We start from the raw sequence: 16,557 nt of genomic DNA, 5'->3' as shown, positions 1-16,557 counted from the left end.
TGGGGTACTCATTTCTGAAAACTTTGGGCATTTTGTCTGCTTACCTGAAATTTCGTTTGGTTTTCTTGGGCATTTGGGGGTTTTAAAAGGAGAGCAGGAAAGACACAGTGGCCTCACAGTATTTATCCTATTAACCTAGAATATATTTTAAACATTTCCTAATGTTTGAAAAAGAAAAAAGAAATCTATGAAATTATTTTCCAAGACGAATATTATTTCAGTAATGGAACATTTATTTTCCAATGAAATACTGTCTATAAATCTGAAGAACATATACACTCTTTATGCAGACTTCCATGAATGAAGCTTTCTGGCACATCGACTTATTACCATGAGATACAGGGTAACGTCTTTAGTTTTAATTTTTGAAGTTAGTTCTTGCGGGAAGATCCATCAGTCTCCGTTGATAACAAAAGTGCCATAAAGAGGTGTTTGTTTTTGGTGCAAGCCTGCAGCTGCCACCCTGCATTATAGGATCCCTGCCTTAATGCGATAACTTTTCTGTTGTCTGTGTTTTGCGATACCCACAGAGTATGCACAGCCACTTGTGGGAGGAATTGTTGGCACACTCCATCAGAGATCTACCTTTAAACCAGAGGAAGGCAAAGAAGCAGGCTATGCTGACCTAGACCCTTACAGCTCCCCTGTGCAGGAAGTCTATCATGCCTATGCTGAACCACTCCCGGTTACTGGGCCCGAGTACGCAACCCCAATTGTCATGGATATGTCCGGGCACCCCACAGCTTCGGTTGGCCTGCCCTCAGCGTCCACTTTCAAAGCTGCAGGGAACCAACCTCCCCCTCTAGTGGGAACATACAGCACTCTTCTCTCCAGGACTGACAGCTGCTCCTCCGCCCGGGCCCAGTACGATACGCCGAAAGGTGGGAAGCCGACTCCAAGTGCCCCAGACGAATTGGTGTACCAAGTGCCACAGAGCGCACAGGGGCTGTCAGGAGCAGGGAGGGGTGGTGGTGTTTTTAAAGAAATCCTTTGAAGGTGATGCTGCTTTTTACAAAGCATCATTTTAAAGCACATGGCCTTTTTAAAATTGTATTAGTGGTAGTAATATATAGAACGTATTACATATCTGTCACGGACGTGGTTGGGGGAAATGTGATGACCGAGGTACAGGAAACTACTAATCTTGCCATCTAGCTTTAAAAGTGTTACTGTAGCACAGTTACTGCTTGCCTATTAAATTTCAAATATCCTGTTTGTTACTACTGTAAAACACTATTTTATACAGAAAAAGCTCCCTACTATGCACTTCAAAGAAATTAAAAATCACTGAGAGTATTTATTACCAGTGCTGCAGTTACATTGATGAACTCGAGATGGCTCTGTAAGCCTTTCTGGCAATAACGCATGGTACTGTTATAAAATGTCTGATGGCTTGAAATTCTGCTCTTTGTGAAAGGTGGGTACTATCATGACTTCTTCCTCTTCTATTCCTATATTGCTTTCTGAATTTTTTTAGAAAAGAGTGACATAATCCTTGTTTTGATTGCAGTCATATATATATACTTATCCATCTTTCCTTAGGAAGAGCTATAGCTGGGAAACTGACCTGCAGTGAGCAGAGTGATTTTCCACTTTCTGACACTCTAACGAGCTTTAACATTTCATAGTACATAACTTGGCCTCATCCCTGCTTGTTCCACCTGGGGCCCTTGGTGGCCAGCCCCGTTCTTGTGTTTATAAATGCTTGAGTTTTTTCAGTGGGTGATGCTTGCTTTATCAACCTCATTATTTCAGATCCCCTAAGGTTTCCATGTGAAAACAGGAACAACTTTACAAATTAAAAAAGCTGTAAAGGAGATTCTCCGCCCCGAACTTTACTTGCAATGGAATTTTTCCTAGGAGAGTTGTGAAAAGTTGAGGGTTTCTAAAAGTGAACACTAAACAATACCCACTTATATTTATCACGGTGAAAGGCAAAATCATGACTCCTTGGGAGTCATATAAATTACCCACCCACCCCCGCCGCCAAAAAAAGTAACCGAATTTGTCCTCTTTGGTTTTATGTATACAGATTATTCTTTGACTCTCAAGGTAATTTATTGTTTTTAGTCGAATAAAGAAATACTTGTTTTCCACAGTAAACTACTGTAAGAAATGTAAACCCAGCATGTATTCTTCAGCTCTGTGTGATTATGCCATCTATGTGGTAGGGGGTGCAGTCCTTTTTATCATACCTAGGGAACAAATGTTTCAGCATCCTAGCAAGGGAAAATTCCTGTCTTGTTTTTGATACCTCTGGGCAACTTCTTTGTCACCATTTGCCCAGAACTAGTTTAAATGACTGAAATAGAAACCATGTGCAGTTTATTAGCGTTAGTGTGGAAACCATCTTTAAAAGTCTTTAGACTGGTAAGATGATATGAGAAGCTGACCGTATGATTAAAATATATAAAACTTGACATCCCCTCTTCTATCAATCAATATAAACCTTAGTTTGCAGACTTAATATTGAAATATACTTCCCCATCAGGTTCTAGTCATTTCTTTTAGCCTGTGCCACCAGATGATGGCAGAATATGCTAAATTTGACTAATGATGTACAGTGTTCATTTCGCTTGCTTCCATGAGTCTATCAGTATTGTAAAACGTTGCTTCAAAACAGAACTGCCTATTTCTACAGCCTCCCTGCCTTCTAGTTGTATGATTTTGTTGGTCTTATTTTCAGTGGCTTTTCCTTTTTCCAACAGACTTTTGAGGCATAATTTTATTCACTGTAAAACCAATACACGTTTTGTTTCAAAATATCTGAAACAAAAAGCACAGATGTTGAACTTTTATTAAAACCTATGAATGTGTAAAGCACATGTATTAATGCAGTCATCCCCTTTCAGGTGGGAAGAGAGTAAACCAATTGCTTTATTTTTTTATTCGTCCTTAGTATACAAAAATATACTTTTTCTCAAATCATATGCCTGTTTGAAGCTTTAAGAGAAATGATTTCAGTAACTTTCATTTTTCCAAAGATGCTTGCTATTTTTGTTTGTGTGTACCTGATTGTTTTCCCATAGAACTTTTTTTTTTGAGAAGCAAATGTTTTCTTAAATAATGCATGTTTTAAGACTTGATTCATATATTGCCACTGTGCTGTTTGAACTACCAATAATTTTTATAAAATACCTAGTTTTTACTACTATTATATATTTTACTTTCCAAATGAAGAGCTGAGCCTGATACAAAGGGTTGTACTGGTTTGTACTTTTTCTTTTAATTCGTATGTTTTCATATTAGAGTTTTGTTTTGGGTTGTTTTTTTTTTCTAATGTTACTATGTCTGCATATATATACAGCTTTGGAGACAATCAAGTAACAACTGAAAATGTGAAAGTAACCATTTTTTACAAAATTCCCTTGGAATTTTTATTCTTTGCTTGAAACATGTAAAAGACTTAACTCACTGTGGCTTATTGGATTAAATTCTTTCCTGTTAATGCAGTTATAAAAGTAGAATCAGACAGTGGTGCAGGAAATGTGGCCCTTAAGGTTTCATAAAATTACACTGGCTTCGCTGTTACTTGATCTTGGGAACCGGCAGTTAAAGGAAAGATATTGTGAATGCTGATTTATATTTTATTGAAAGCTGTAAATCTAAATAGATCCTATTGCGTATGCAGGGTCTAGCCCAGTTATTTAAGTTCACGTGTCACTGTTTGCACTTTGTATTGAACAATGGGTTTATTCGCTGTTGAAATGGTTCGAGCAGAGGATTTATACAGTAACTGAAATTAGGATGTTATGTATACACTTGCCCCCCCATTCTCTCCCCCCCCCTCCCCTGCCCTGGAGGGAACAGAAAATGAGCTCGTTTAAATATGAATGTGGCTGTAATTCTATGGAATGTGATAAAGCTTGAACTTCTTTCCCTGGGCTCCACATTGTTACCTGGAGAGCAAGAGGGTTACAGAAACACCATGTCAGATAATACAATTCGAAAGAATGAATAGATTAGGTGGGACAATAAAAGCTTTTCAGCCCCTCTTAAGAGAAATCAATGAAGCTCTGCTTATTAAAAAAAAAAAAAAAATTACCTACTGGCTCTGCCTTTCAGTTCTGAACTTGAAGTCCCTAAACTGCAAAATCTAAGGAAGAGTTGGATACTTTTAGGTCAACTGTGGCACCAATTCTCATTTAATCCAACTTGTGACTAGTTTCTTCTCATCTCCTCTTCTTTTTTGGCACTGGGAAAGGTAGAAACAAAACATGTATTGAAATACGTATTGGAAATAAAAATGGCTTGAGTGTCAGTGATATTCTCCCAGAATGTACTTTTCTTACCTCGGCATGTACTGTAGTCACTCAGTATTTGTATATGTTGCTAGAATTTAGATTGTATAAATAATAGTGAGATTTTAATGTGTTCATGTTTTTAATAAATTGTATATATGTGTCTTGTTCAGGGTTTTTTGTTTGTTTTGTTTTTTGCTTAAATAAAACAACCTTGAGGTTTGTAACATTTCTCATACCATGCAAAATGCCAGATCCCTCAATTTTAAGATCAGATTTTTATGGCCAATATTATAGTACTTACTTACAGTAACATTTGAAAATGCCACCATTGGGGGGTTTTGGGGGTTTGGTTTTTTTGTTTTGTTTTGATAAATTATTTATTTTTGGCTGCGTTAGGTCTTCGTTGCTGTGCAGGGGCTTTCTCCAGTTGTGGCGAGCAGGGGCTACTCTTTGTTGCGGTGCGCGGGCTTCTCATTGCGGTGGCTTCTCATTGTGGAGCACGGACTCTAGGTGCGTGGGCTTCAGTAGTTGTGGCGCACAGGCTCAGTAGTTGTGGCTCACGGGCTCTAGAGCGCAGGCTCAGTAGTTGTGGCACATGGGCCTAGTTGCTCCACGTCATGTGGGATCCTTCCCGGACCACGGCTCGAACTCGTGTCCTGCATTGGCAGGCGGATTCTTAAGCACTGCACCACCAGGGAAGAGGTCCCTACCATTGGTTTTTGACATTGACTTTTTCTGTAGCCAGTGCCATCCTTTCTGAAGCCCGAATTACTTTACACCAAACAACTCAGCAGCCCAGCTGTAGCCTATGGCTGTGTGGTATGAGGGAAAGATCACACTGAACAGCTGTGCCTTTTCCACCTCAAAGAAAGAAGTTATGAGCAAAATCAAACGAGACTGGTACGGTGCAAACATATGCTGGGGTTAACAGAACAGAGTCCATATTTATTGTCTAGGTCTGGGTTAAATCAGCTAATAGTTTTGTCCCCTTACACCACTTGCAAGTATGTCAGTCAGTCAGTCACTTATTTCTGTTTCTGATCTAATATTTATTTATACACTCTTTAGAGATGCAGGCTAGTTGTCTGTCAGTGATAATTATTACCACTGTCTCCCAGTGATAATTATTGTTCAAAAGATGCCAGTTCCTTCCACTCCTACCTCTTCTGACAGCTTTTGATTCCAGCCTTATAACCTCCACTGTTCTCTTCACCCCTTGTCCCCCTCCCTCCCTCCCCATAGCCTTTGGTTACAGTCAGACAGACATTAAAATGAAAAGGGAGACGACTAGCTCACCACTTTTGTCCAACTGGCTTGTTTGTTTGCATCCCACAACACTCTTCTCTGGTGCACCCCAGGTAAGCTTCTTTCCATTTGAAGATGCGATTGAATCATGTGGACAATTGGTTTTTCATGAAAAAAATGCCATTTAAATCCAGAAAAAGCTTGACTCTTCTTAAAGGTTTACTCATTCATGTCTTGTCTTTCCTAATTTACTTCCAATAAACTTCGAAATTTTAATGAATAAATTAAGCCAGGCAAAAAACGTTTAAAGAATGTTCTCCTTCTTGAGCTTGCCTAGTTCAGCTTCTTTGTATAAACTTTATTTCTTTAAAATAATGCAGTCACCAGACTTTAGGAATTGCATTCTTTCTTTGGTTATTTACTTATCCAGAGTTTCATATTTATCCTATTTCTGTCGACTTCTTAAAAAACATCATCTTCATTCTACCAAACTACTCATCATAATCATGGTTTAACTTAACTGTAGGAAAAAAATGCTTAATTAAGCCAGTATGATCTTAGATTTCCCTAATCAATCATCCACGCTTAGGGTCTGGTTTAAGATTCCAGTCAGGTTGCTCAGGTAGAACAAAAAGGAACCAATCATCCAGAGAGAGAGATACAGAGGCCTGAAGTGGTTCCAGTATGCCGCATTCAAGGCACCACCACATGCCAGCTCCCCACCAATTTACAGGAGCCAGATAAGCCTCTCAGAATGTCACGTTACATTCAAAATCTGCTGTGGTAAACTAAATCCCCTTACTTATTAGCAAGTCACATCCCTTCAAAAGTCTAAGATGAAGTAACTATAAAAAGATACTTTAAAAACACATCAGAAAACTAGCTTATTTTTAAAACAATGCAATGAAAAATTCACTCTCCCTGATATCTTAGCATGTCTTGGTTTCCATAAATTAAATATGTTCACAGAAATTAAGCTGGTGGTTATGAAGCACCAGGCAGCAACAGACTTAATATACATAATTTCTTGACAAGTACATCCAACATATTTAAAAATAAACTAAAAAATTGCAGTGTAAAAATAAAACTAATACTGTTAGCATCATCTTCTGAGTCTGTAGGGTCAATCTTGAGTCAAGTCGATCACAAAGTTTTTTTCTATAATGTCCTTCAAAAAGAGCTGCTCTGCAGTCACATTGTGATACGCATTCTAAAGAAGAAAAATAAAATCACCATCTATCCCAATCTCAAGATGTTAACAACAGCAGCAACAGAATATGCTGTATCTAAAAAGCTTAATTAAAAACTCAAGTAACAAGTGGCATGGACTTTTAACTTATCTTTCTCATTTCTTTTTCATTGCTCATTCTTACGCCAGAGCTTGCCCACTCTTTCCACTTAAACCATCACATAAGTAAGAGGCTCCCTCACATCATCTTCTACTCTACTGAATTATGGTATAAATCTAGAAACCAGAATTTGAAAGTGTTAAGCTCTAACCTGAATAATACCACTTTTTCAGCTTATATAGTATTTAGGGATGAAGATTTAAGGGGACTGGTTTCATGTCATGGGATATATCCATTTACTTGACAGCAAATCATTCACAGTTCAATATTTAAAATGTACAGGTAACATTTTAATCCTATCACTGTGCCACTAATCTAAGTTATAATTAGGAAAATAGGAAATTCCTTCCCATTTAATCAATTAAAGTAAAAAATCTTAAGGATCAAATCCACCACCATTAATCCCCATTCAAGTGAAGAATGATCTAGTATAAAGGTTTACAACTTTTCTGACCATGAAGATTCTTTCATGAGGTTAAAATGTTACGGACCTTCTCATCGACTTAACTGAAAAACTACCTGAAAATAATTCGTATGAATATGGCCATGCTTTTAGGTGAATTTGAAATATCTCAAACAGCAGGTTTCTATATATTCAAATAGTGCAAATATGATACAGTATCTAGGGTAAGACTTGGTCCCTATATAGGTTTGATGAGTTTCTCCCAAGGGTCTGAGGCCAACAGATTGGGAACTGCTGCTGTAGTAAGAACTCTGCACCTGAGTCCTAATTTCAGCACGTGCTATCTCTGTAAACCCTTATCAAGCCATCAACCCCTCGAAACCTGTTCCCTCAGTAAAATGACAGGGTGAAAAGGGAGAATATAAGCTTTCCAACTCTAAAGATCAAAGATTATACCAAAGGGTATATATATATATATATATATATATATATATTACCTTATTCATCAAAGACATGGTGGCATTCCCAAAGTAGTGCAAAGGACTCTTGAGGTCAGAAAAGTTGTACTTAAAACCAGCAAGGTGAACTTCATGACATATGTGAAATGCCAATGTAATGGCAATAATTCCTGTTGTTGGGTGTTTGGGTTTCTGGGGGAGGAAATGAAAATTTAGGGAAAAAATCCAAACAAGGTACCTGTTTCCAAAACATTTGGGTGACCTAATCTTATAAAATAGCATCTTCTGAACATTTAATCAGGACAGAAATACTTCAGTTAAATTCTTGTCATGCCCTAAGGCTCAAGCCCCAAACAGTTAATATCCTAACTCTGAATATAAAGTGTTGCTTGAAATCTTAGAAAGTCTCTCAGGTAAAACTTAACTGCAGTACTAGTCCAGAAGACAGCTATCAAATGAAGCCTTTAAGGAAAAGGATTCTGCTGCCTTGTTTTTAAAAAACACACTGAGTCAAGCAACTTGTGGAAAAAGCAAAGCCTGAGAATGTTAAACCCATGTGTGAAACGTAAGGACAGCTTAATTCACTAACGGATAAGATCATGCTAAAAGGCTTCAAATAACTTAGCTTTAAAATGGTTCTATTTTATAATGCTGATAATTTAGCTCTAGGGAAAGACGGCTTTAATCAAGTAACTTCAATCACAAATGGCCATGGTAATGATCTGACTAGAAAAATAAAGATTCTAGATGTATATACAGATTGAAGTCACAATCTCAATTTTGTTTTTAAATCGATTATAATTTTAAGTAAATTTTAACTAAAAAGAAAGAAACCAAGCACCCCCTTCACATGTACACATATCCTGAAAAACACTATAGTAGATGTTTGGCAGAAGGGTCTTGGCATTCAAAGTTTTCATTCTCGTTGGATGGCCTTCAGAGGCAAAAACAAGATATATCTTAAATTTACTAATACAAAAATTCAAGGAGATTTTCTTTTGATTAAATGTTTCTTACAGATCCCATGTAAATTACATATGATTAATTATGATTTTGAGAAAAAGAAAAAAATCAAAGCAGCACAGTAAAATCAGATAAACTCTAGGAAGCAAATTTGTTTGAAAGCCTAACAGCCTTTTTTTTTTTTAACATCTTTATTGGAGTATAATTGCTTTACAATGTTGTGTTAGTTTCTGCTGTATAACAGAGTGAATCAGCTATATGCATACATATATCCCCATATCTCCTCCCTCTTGCGTCTCCCTCCCACCCTCCCTATCCCACCACTGTAGGTGGTCACAAAGCACCGAGCTGATCTCCCTGTGCTATGCGGCTGCTTCCCACTAGCCATCCATTTTACATTTCACTCCCCTAGTAAGTTTCCATTCCTACTCTCCAAGATGACAATTTCATACCTTTCTATCCAACAGCTCTACCCTCCTTCCTACTTTGTCAGTTTAACCCTTATTTTTCTTAGAAAACAGAATCGATCAGACAAGAGCTACATCATCTTCCCAATTCCAAATCTACCTTCGTCTTTACCCATGTTTTCAGTGCTCACTCCTATGTGGATGATATGTCCCTGTTCCTACCTACGGCCAGCCTCTCCACTCGTGCACTCTATTTTATCACATTTCTTTTCTCAACAATTTCGCTTTCACAAGTATCCCCTTTCTCTCTTCATCATCAATATTTCCCTCTATTGAATCATCCCCTTCAGCACACAAACATATCATCTATCTTTCTTTAAAATAAAAAAAACCTTGAGCCTATATCTTCCAACCATTTCTCTGCTTTCTTTTCTAGCAAAACTCCATTAAAGATTTGCCTCCGCTCTCTCGTGTCCCATGTTCTCTCTCTTTAACGCAGTTCAGTCAGGCTTTCTTTCTCTTATCCTTGTCCATATCAATATGACCTCCATGTTTCCAGGACCACATCTGACATAGCTGAACTCTCTAAATACAGCTGTGTCCCTCCCTTGGCTTCTGGGACACTGTGTCCTACTAGAACTTCAGTCTACTTACAACTAGTTCTAGGATCATCTCTAAGTAAGACCAGGGTCTTCCTGTGCACCACCTAAGACAAAAATCAAGGAACAAATCTGATCTTACTTCACATAGTAAAGTAAGAGCTGAAAAGTCACAAAATATACATTCAGAAGCTGTCCTTTCCCCTCAAAATTACTACGAAATAGGGTTTAAATTTAAACTATTTATGCTTTTTGACTAGGGAATTCCACTTCCAGATGTCCTTCCTACAGAAATCACACAAGTGTGCAGAAAATCTCTATAAGTACATGCATTTCTACATTACCTATAGAGGAAAAAAGCTGGACATAAAACTAAGGGTCTATAAATAGGGGAAGGGTTAATTAAATGGAGAGGGGAAATAGCAGAACAGTATCTATAGTATAATCACAATTATACTGAACAAACAAAAAGTGCTTGTGTTTCTAAATGAATAGACAAGAGTCTATGCAAACAATAAATGCTGGAGAGGATGTGGAGAAAAGGGAAACCTCTTGCACTGTAGGTGGGAATGTAAATTGATACAGCCACTATGGAGAACAGTGTGGAGGTTCCTTAAAAAACTAAAAATAGAACTACCATATGAACTGCCAATCCCACTCCTGGGCATACACCTGGAGAAAACCATAATTCAAAAAAATACATGCACCCCAATGTTCACTGCAGCACTATTTACAATAGCCAGGACATGGAAGCAACCTAAATGCCCATCAATAGAGGAATGGATAAAGACGATGTGGTACATATATACAGTGGAATATTACTCGGCCATAAAAAGGAACGAACTAGTGCTATTTGCAGAGACATGGCTGGACCTAGAGACTGTCATACAGAGGGAAGTTAAGTCAGAAAGAGAAAAACAAATATCGTATAATATAGCTTATATGTGGAATCTAGAAAAATGGTATAGATGAACTTACTCCCAAAGCAGAAATAGAGACACAGATGTAGAGAACAAACATGGATACCAAGGGGGGAAGGGGGGATGGGATGAAGTGGGACATTGGGATTGACATATATAATTATTATGTATAAAATAGATAACTAATGAGAACCTACTGTATAGCACAGGGGACTCTACTCAGTGCTCTGTGGTGACCTAAATGGGAAGGGAATCAAAAAAAGAGGGAATATATGTATAGGTATAACTGATTCACTTTGCTGTACAGCAGAAACTAACACATTGTAAAGCAACTATACTCCAATAAAAATTAACTTAAAAAAAAAAAAGTACTTGTGTTTGTAAACGTATAGACAAGAGTCTAGAAGGATATAAAAGGCAATAAAGCTTGGGAGATAATCTGAGTTACGGAGAGAAGAGAAAAGAAGGATGATTTCCTTTTTTAAAAAATACTCCTTTGTAAAAGCTGTTTGATTTTAAGCATGTAATATTTTAGAATTTCTTTATCATGCTGAAGAAAAGATACAAAATATGCGTTTATTTCTTTGGATTTTACCCAATTACAAAAGGGAAAGCCTCATTTCAACTGAGATATCACATTACACACTCAAACTTCAAGTGAAAAACACAGCCTGCCACTGTATGGGTCTAAAGAGTATTTTTTCCCTAGGGAATGTAGACAAACAGGGCTGCAAGAGTCAGAGTCAATGAGATTCCTTATAATTAAAAAGAATTAGGGACTTCCCTGGTGGCGCAGTGGTTAAGAATCCACCTGCTAACGCAGGGTACATGGGTTCAAGCCCTGGTCCGAGAGGATCCCACATGCTGCAGAGCAACTAAGCCCGTGCGCCACAACTACTGAGCCTGCACTCTAGAGCCCACGTGCCACAGCTACTGAGCCCATGGACCCTAGAGTCCGCGTGCCGCAACAACTGAAGCCCACATGCCTAGAGCCCGTGCTCCGCAACAAGAGAAGCCACCACAATGAGAAGCCTGCGCACCGCAACAAAGAGTAGCCCCCGCTCACTGCAGCTAGAGAAAGCCCACGTGCAGCAGCGAAGACCTAAGGCAGTCAAAAAAATTTTTAATTAAAAAGAATTAAAGAATCCAGTCCTGCTACTCTGCACACAGCCTGCCCATTAGCACCCCCATCAAGACTCTCCTCCCTACAGAGCACTGAAGCGGAGGTCATGAGAGATGAGCCACTTGGACGTGCAGAGGGAGACCCCAGAAAGGCTCCAAAAGGGCAGAAAAGGGACTTCTCTGGTGGTGCAGTGGTTAAGAATCTGCCTGCCAGGACTTCCCTGGTGGCGCAATGGTTAAGAATCCGCCTGCCAATGCAGGGGACACGGGTTCGAGCCCTGGTTCAGGAAGATCCCACATGCCGCAGATCAACTAAGCCTGTGCGCCACAACTACTGAGCCCACATGCCACAACTACTGAAGCCCGCGCACCTAGAGCCCGTGCTCCGCAACAAAGAGGAGCCACCGCGATGAGAAGCCCACGCACCTCAAGGAGGGGTAACCACCGCTCGCCGCAACCAGAGAAAGCCCGTGGGCAGCAACAAAGACCCAGCAGCCAAAAATAATTAATTAATTAATTAATTAATGGCAGAAAACCCCCCCCCCACACCACTTAAGGTTCTTTTCCTTGCAACCTGAAAAACATAAAGCTAAAATCCAAAGATACGTGATTTCACTAACCCAGACATGAGTGAAGCCACCTCACGAGTCGTGGTTCTCATCCAGTTTCCAAGAGCCCCAAGGACCCTCTATCCCACCCCAGTGAGGTCTTTAGTTTGAAACTGTACAAAGGAAAATACATACCTGATTTTTGGGAAACACTTTCGGGAAATGAAGCAGTTCATAAGCTGCTGTTCTGATAATGAAAGGATCTAATATTCTGATTTGATAAGGTTTATAGATCAGATTTAATGCTGGTTTCTTCCAAAAACCATTAGTATTCTGAAATAAAGTAAGAAAATAGAAAATACAACTTGTTGTTGTCTCTTTTTTTAATGAAAAAAAAAATGAAGGTAATTGGAAGCCAGATCAACTTTGCCAACTTACTATTTTGCCACCTGTCAACAATTCCCACAGCCACTTTAAATCAAGCGGCTTAAAAGCAGTGAGAATCACCGTAGTATTAGGATCATTGTGATTGGGATCTGAAAAAACAGATTCTGGATAAAAAAGTCGGAAGGTAGTCCTTCTCCCAACTTCCTCTTCATGTCCTAAAACAGGACCATTATTCATTCTGTGGGTAGTAAAACACACAAGATATGTAGACCAAGCGCAGTACGGGTCATGTCCATCACAGTTCTCAGAGCTTTCAGAGCTGGACAAACATGGTCAGCCGTGTAGCCAGGGCTCTAAAGCCACACGGCAATCCGTCAATCTTTCACACGTAACAGCCAAGGAAATAACTCCCTTTCGTGAAACGGCTGCTTGATCAAAGGCAGAAACATTCATTTGTGTTTGAAAATTAACTGTGGGGACACTGATAATTCATTCTTACCTCCAGAAAAACTGAAGACAAAATGAAACAAATGGGAACATAAAACCACAGAATACTCAAAGCTAAAAGAGACCTGGGAGGACATCCAGACAAAACCCCTTGTGTTCGTAGATGAGGGCCCCAATGTACATATAGATAAAGTTACTTGCCCAGGGTTACACAATCATGTAGCAGGTGGACGTGTGTCTCAGTGACTAACAGGCAAGAGTCACAGTTAAGGTGATTTGAAAACCCACCAAAATTGTTGTGCTCTGAAATAAAGTAACAACATAAAATTGCTTTATTTATACCCAAGCACAACCAAATGAATGACTATCTCTGGCATGAACCAAAGAACCACAAAGGATCCAGTGTTGGGTTTGTGGATACTCAAAGCCAAGGTTAGACATATACTATTTATGCACACACCATGAAGGTGTGCTATGAAAAGGAATGCATTGTTCCCAAAACACTGTCTCCTAGGAGATAAATACTGTTTGACCCTTTGCCACTGACTGTGTGATATAAGGCAGCCTTAGTAACACCTGAAATGACTTTCATAATGTCTTTAATGGCATTTTCCCACAAGGGCCTGGTGTGGTTCTAGGTGACCAGATTTTAGACAATTACAAAGAAATTTGTGAGTGCTTCAACATTGTTTTGTGGATAAATTTTCACAGCTTCCTCAAAATGAATAATCAACAGAAAATAAGGTGACCACTCTATGCAGAAACCCTCAGCTTGTAACCCAGCAAAACGCCCTAGCACTGCCAGGTCATCCTAATGCATTGCCCAGCGCGAAGCTTTCCCACTCTTCAGAAGACTATTCATAGCCATTCCCAACACACACAAACTTTATCCCGGATAATGACCTGACTTCACCCTTTCAATGAGAAAATAGAACTTGAAATGTCCGCATTTCCCCACCATTACATCTATAGGGCTCTTGGTAGCTGTAACCACAAACCCAGCTTTCCCTTCCACTGCAGAGATAACGACACTGGTGTTCTGAACCCCATCCCCTCTCTCGTTACCACACCAACCTCCTTATTCATTTCCATCAGTTTACTAATATGCTTTAGAATCTATCTTTATAAAAGGAAACAAAATAGAAAATCTCCTTTGAGTCCATAATCATCTCCAGCGACTATCTCATTTCTCACCTCCACAGTGAAATTTCTCTAAAGAGTTGCTTCTACTGGTTTCTCCACTTTCACCTATCATTCTCTCCTCAAACCACTCCACTTGGGCTTCTCCCCCACACTGTGCCTCCAAGTCTTCTTCTGTCAAGAGTAACAGTGAGCTTCAGCTTGCCAGTACAATGGTGAACTCTGTCCTTATCTTACATGACCTCTCACCAGCCTTTGTCATGCTTGAAACCTCCCTCTGTCTTAAAACACTGTGATCTCTTGGCTTTTGTGATCACCTTTTCCTGTCTTTCTTCCTACCTCACTGGTAGATCCTCTCCAACTCTTTAACTCCTTTTTCTTTGCTCAACCTTTAAGTTTTGACTACTTCAAAGCTCAGTCCTGGGCCCTCTTCTCTGTCTCTCCCTGGGAAATCTCACGCAGTCCATGGTTTAAGTACAACTTACAGGCTGTTCGCAATGAAGATGTTAACCTGTTTATCTAACTGCCTACTTGACTTATCCACTGCAAATCTAATAAGCATATCAAACCTGGTATGTTCAAACAGTAGCCTTGATTCTCCTCTAAACCTGTTCCTACCCTGGTCCTCCCCAACTCAACCACTATCCAGCCAATCTCTTACGCTGAAAACCAAGGAGGAGGTATCCTGCATTCCTTTATTCCCATCTCTGCTCACATCTAATGCATCAGAACATCCTGCTAACTCTACCTCTGAAACATGCCTCATTCTAGCCCCTTATCTCCTTCCACGCCATGACAATCCTGTTGCAAGCCACCATTCTCTACCCAAATGCAGCAACCTAACTGGCCTCTTCATTTCCACAGCTTGTCCTTCCTGTTTCATTGTCCATGCCATCACCAGGGTATTTTAAAGACATAACCAGATAGAGTTGCTCTCTTGTTTAACAATTTTCAAAAGTTTTCTGTTATACTTAAAATAAAACGCAAGCTCTAATCGCAGTTTACAAAGTCCTACATAGCCTGCTCCTTACCTACCTCTTCAGCTGCCAATTGCACCACCCCCCCAGCCTGCTGCCCTCCAACCTCACTGGTTTTCTTGCTGCTGCTCTTAAACCTAGCATCATACCCTCCTGAAGACCTGCAGTAAACATCCTCTCTGTCTGTATTCCCTAGTCTTCATATGGCCCGTACTGTGTGGTCTTAGGTACAGTTTAGATGTCACCCCTTCAAAACAGTCATCAATTCAAAAATAGCCACTCAGTCATTCTCTATCACACATGTTTTAGTTGTTTGCACGGCATTTATTACTACATTTCTGTATTTAATTACTGTTTTCTTCCCCTCGTTAGAATGTAAGCTCCTCGGGGAGCAAGAACATTATTCTTTTTCCCTGCTATATCCCCCTAGAACTGTGCTAGAACTAGAGCTAGAACTGTGCCTGGCATACTAAGGGGATTTCATAAATATGTGCTAAATAAATGACCTGAAATCTAGGCCTACTCCAGCCAACAACTCGAGTAATGTGTAATGTACTTAAACATACTACAGCAACTCTACTTCCTTTTAAAACGCAGCGGTACTAAAGCAGGAAACTAGATTCTTTTGAAACAATTCCAGGTTAGCAAATAGAAGATATATTTACCTTATTATTACATCATAGGAGTCAATTTTTTCTCCTAACGTCTTATTCTTCAAAACTCCTCCATTACCAACCACCACACATTTTTTACATGGCACACTGTTGGGCAAATGACAAGAGAGAGATTGAGCCATCTTTTACAAAACTGGGTGATTCCAAGAACCCATTCATACTTTGAGGAACCCAATACAAGATTTCACTTGTTGCACAAGTAGAAAAAGAACCAGTTGTAACTTACAGGTCTAGGGATGTATTAGAAAGATATAAAATTCAAGAAATAACATTCCATAGGAAGTATATCATCATTAGCAACTATTAAGGCATATCAGTTCACATACATCCCCTCATTTGATTCTCATAACCACCCACTGAGATAAGTAAGCCTGATATTCCCATTTTACAAATGAAGAAAGATTCAAAAACCTGTTAGGTGACATTTCAAAGTCATACTCCAAAGAGGTAAAACTAGGATTGAGTCCAGACCTTTGGACTACAAAAATACCCCTCAATATAGGATTCTGCATGTTAATATTGATACAAGTGTGTTTCATATTAGATGTGTATGTATTTTCCATCAGCATTACCCATTCCCCTGAGATTCCATCTCTGGGTTATTGCTGCGTCTTATAAGTTTGGAGACAGACATTATAGAATCTGGTTGGTAAAGTGCAGCTTCCTTGTACCTG

General features: G+C 39.3%; 2 protein-coding genes across 8 annotated transcripts in view; one reads left to right on the top strand and one right to left on the bottom strand.

Annotated features, from left to right (window-relative positions):
• The window catches only part of DCBLD2 (discoidin, CUB and LCCL domain containing 2), a 92,661-nt gene extending 88,245 nt beyond the window's left edge, over positions 1–4,416 (top strand). The window contains exon 16 of the mRNA XM_082392084.1: positions 531–4,416. Within this exon, the coding sequence (XP_082248210.1) occupies positions 531–994 (464 nt within the window). The 3' untranslated portion in view covers positions 995–4,416. The remainder of the gene's footprint in view (positions 1–530) is intronic.
• ST3GAL6 (ST3 beta-galactoside alpha-2,3-sialyltransferase 6) overlaps positions 2,937–16,557 on the bottom strand; it is a 78,620-nt gene continuing 64,999 nt past the window's right edge. For 4 of the 7 annotated variants that reach the window (XM_082392175.1, XM_082392174.1, XM_082392176.1 and 1 more), the window contains 5 exons: positions 15,875–15,970; positions 12,697–12,883; positions 12,454–12,591; positions 7,739–7,891; positions 5,827–6,699 (listed from right to left, as the gene is read on the bottom strand). In XM_082392175.1, the coding sequence (XP_082248301.1) occupies positions 6,613–6,699; positions 7,739–7,891; positions 12,454–12,591; positions 12,697–12,883; positions 15,875–15,970 (661 nt within the window). In that variant the 3' untranslated portion in view covers positions 5,827–6,612. Of the gene's footprint in view, positions 4,196–5,826; positions 6,700–7,738; positions 7,892–12,453; positions 12,592–12,696; positions 12,884–15,874; positions 15,971–16,557 lie in introns of those variants that run through there. The other 3 variants (XR_014244727.1, XM_082392178.1, XM_082392177.1) reach the window with 3 other exon arrangements.

Source organism: Balaenoptera borealis, assembly GCF_965194805.1.
Source record: "Balaenoptera borealis genome assembly, chromosome: 5".
Taxonomy (NCBI): Eukaryota; Metazoa; Chordata; class Mammalia; order Artiodactyla; family Balaenopteridae; genus Balaenoptera; species Balaenoptera borealis.
Note: the sequence above shows the minus strand (reverse complement) of the source record. Positions and strands in the feature narration are given on the sequence as shown.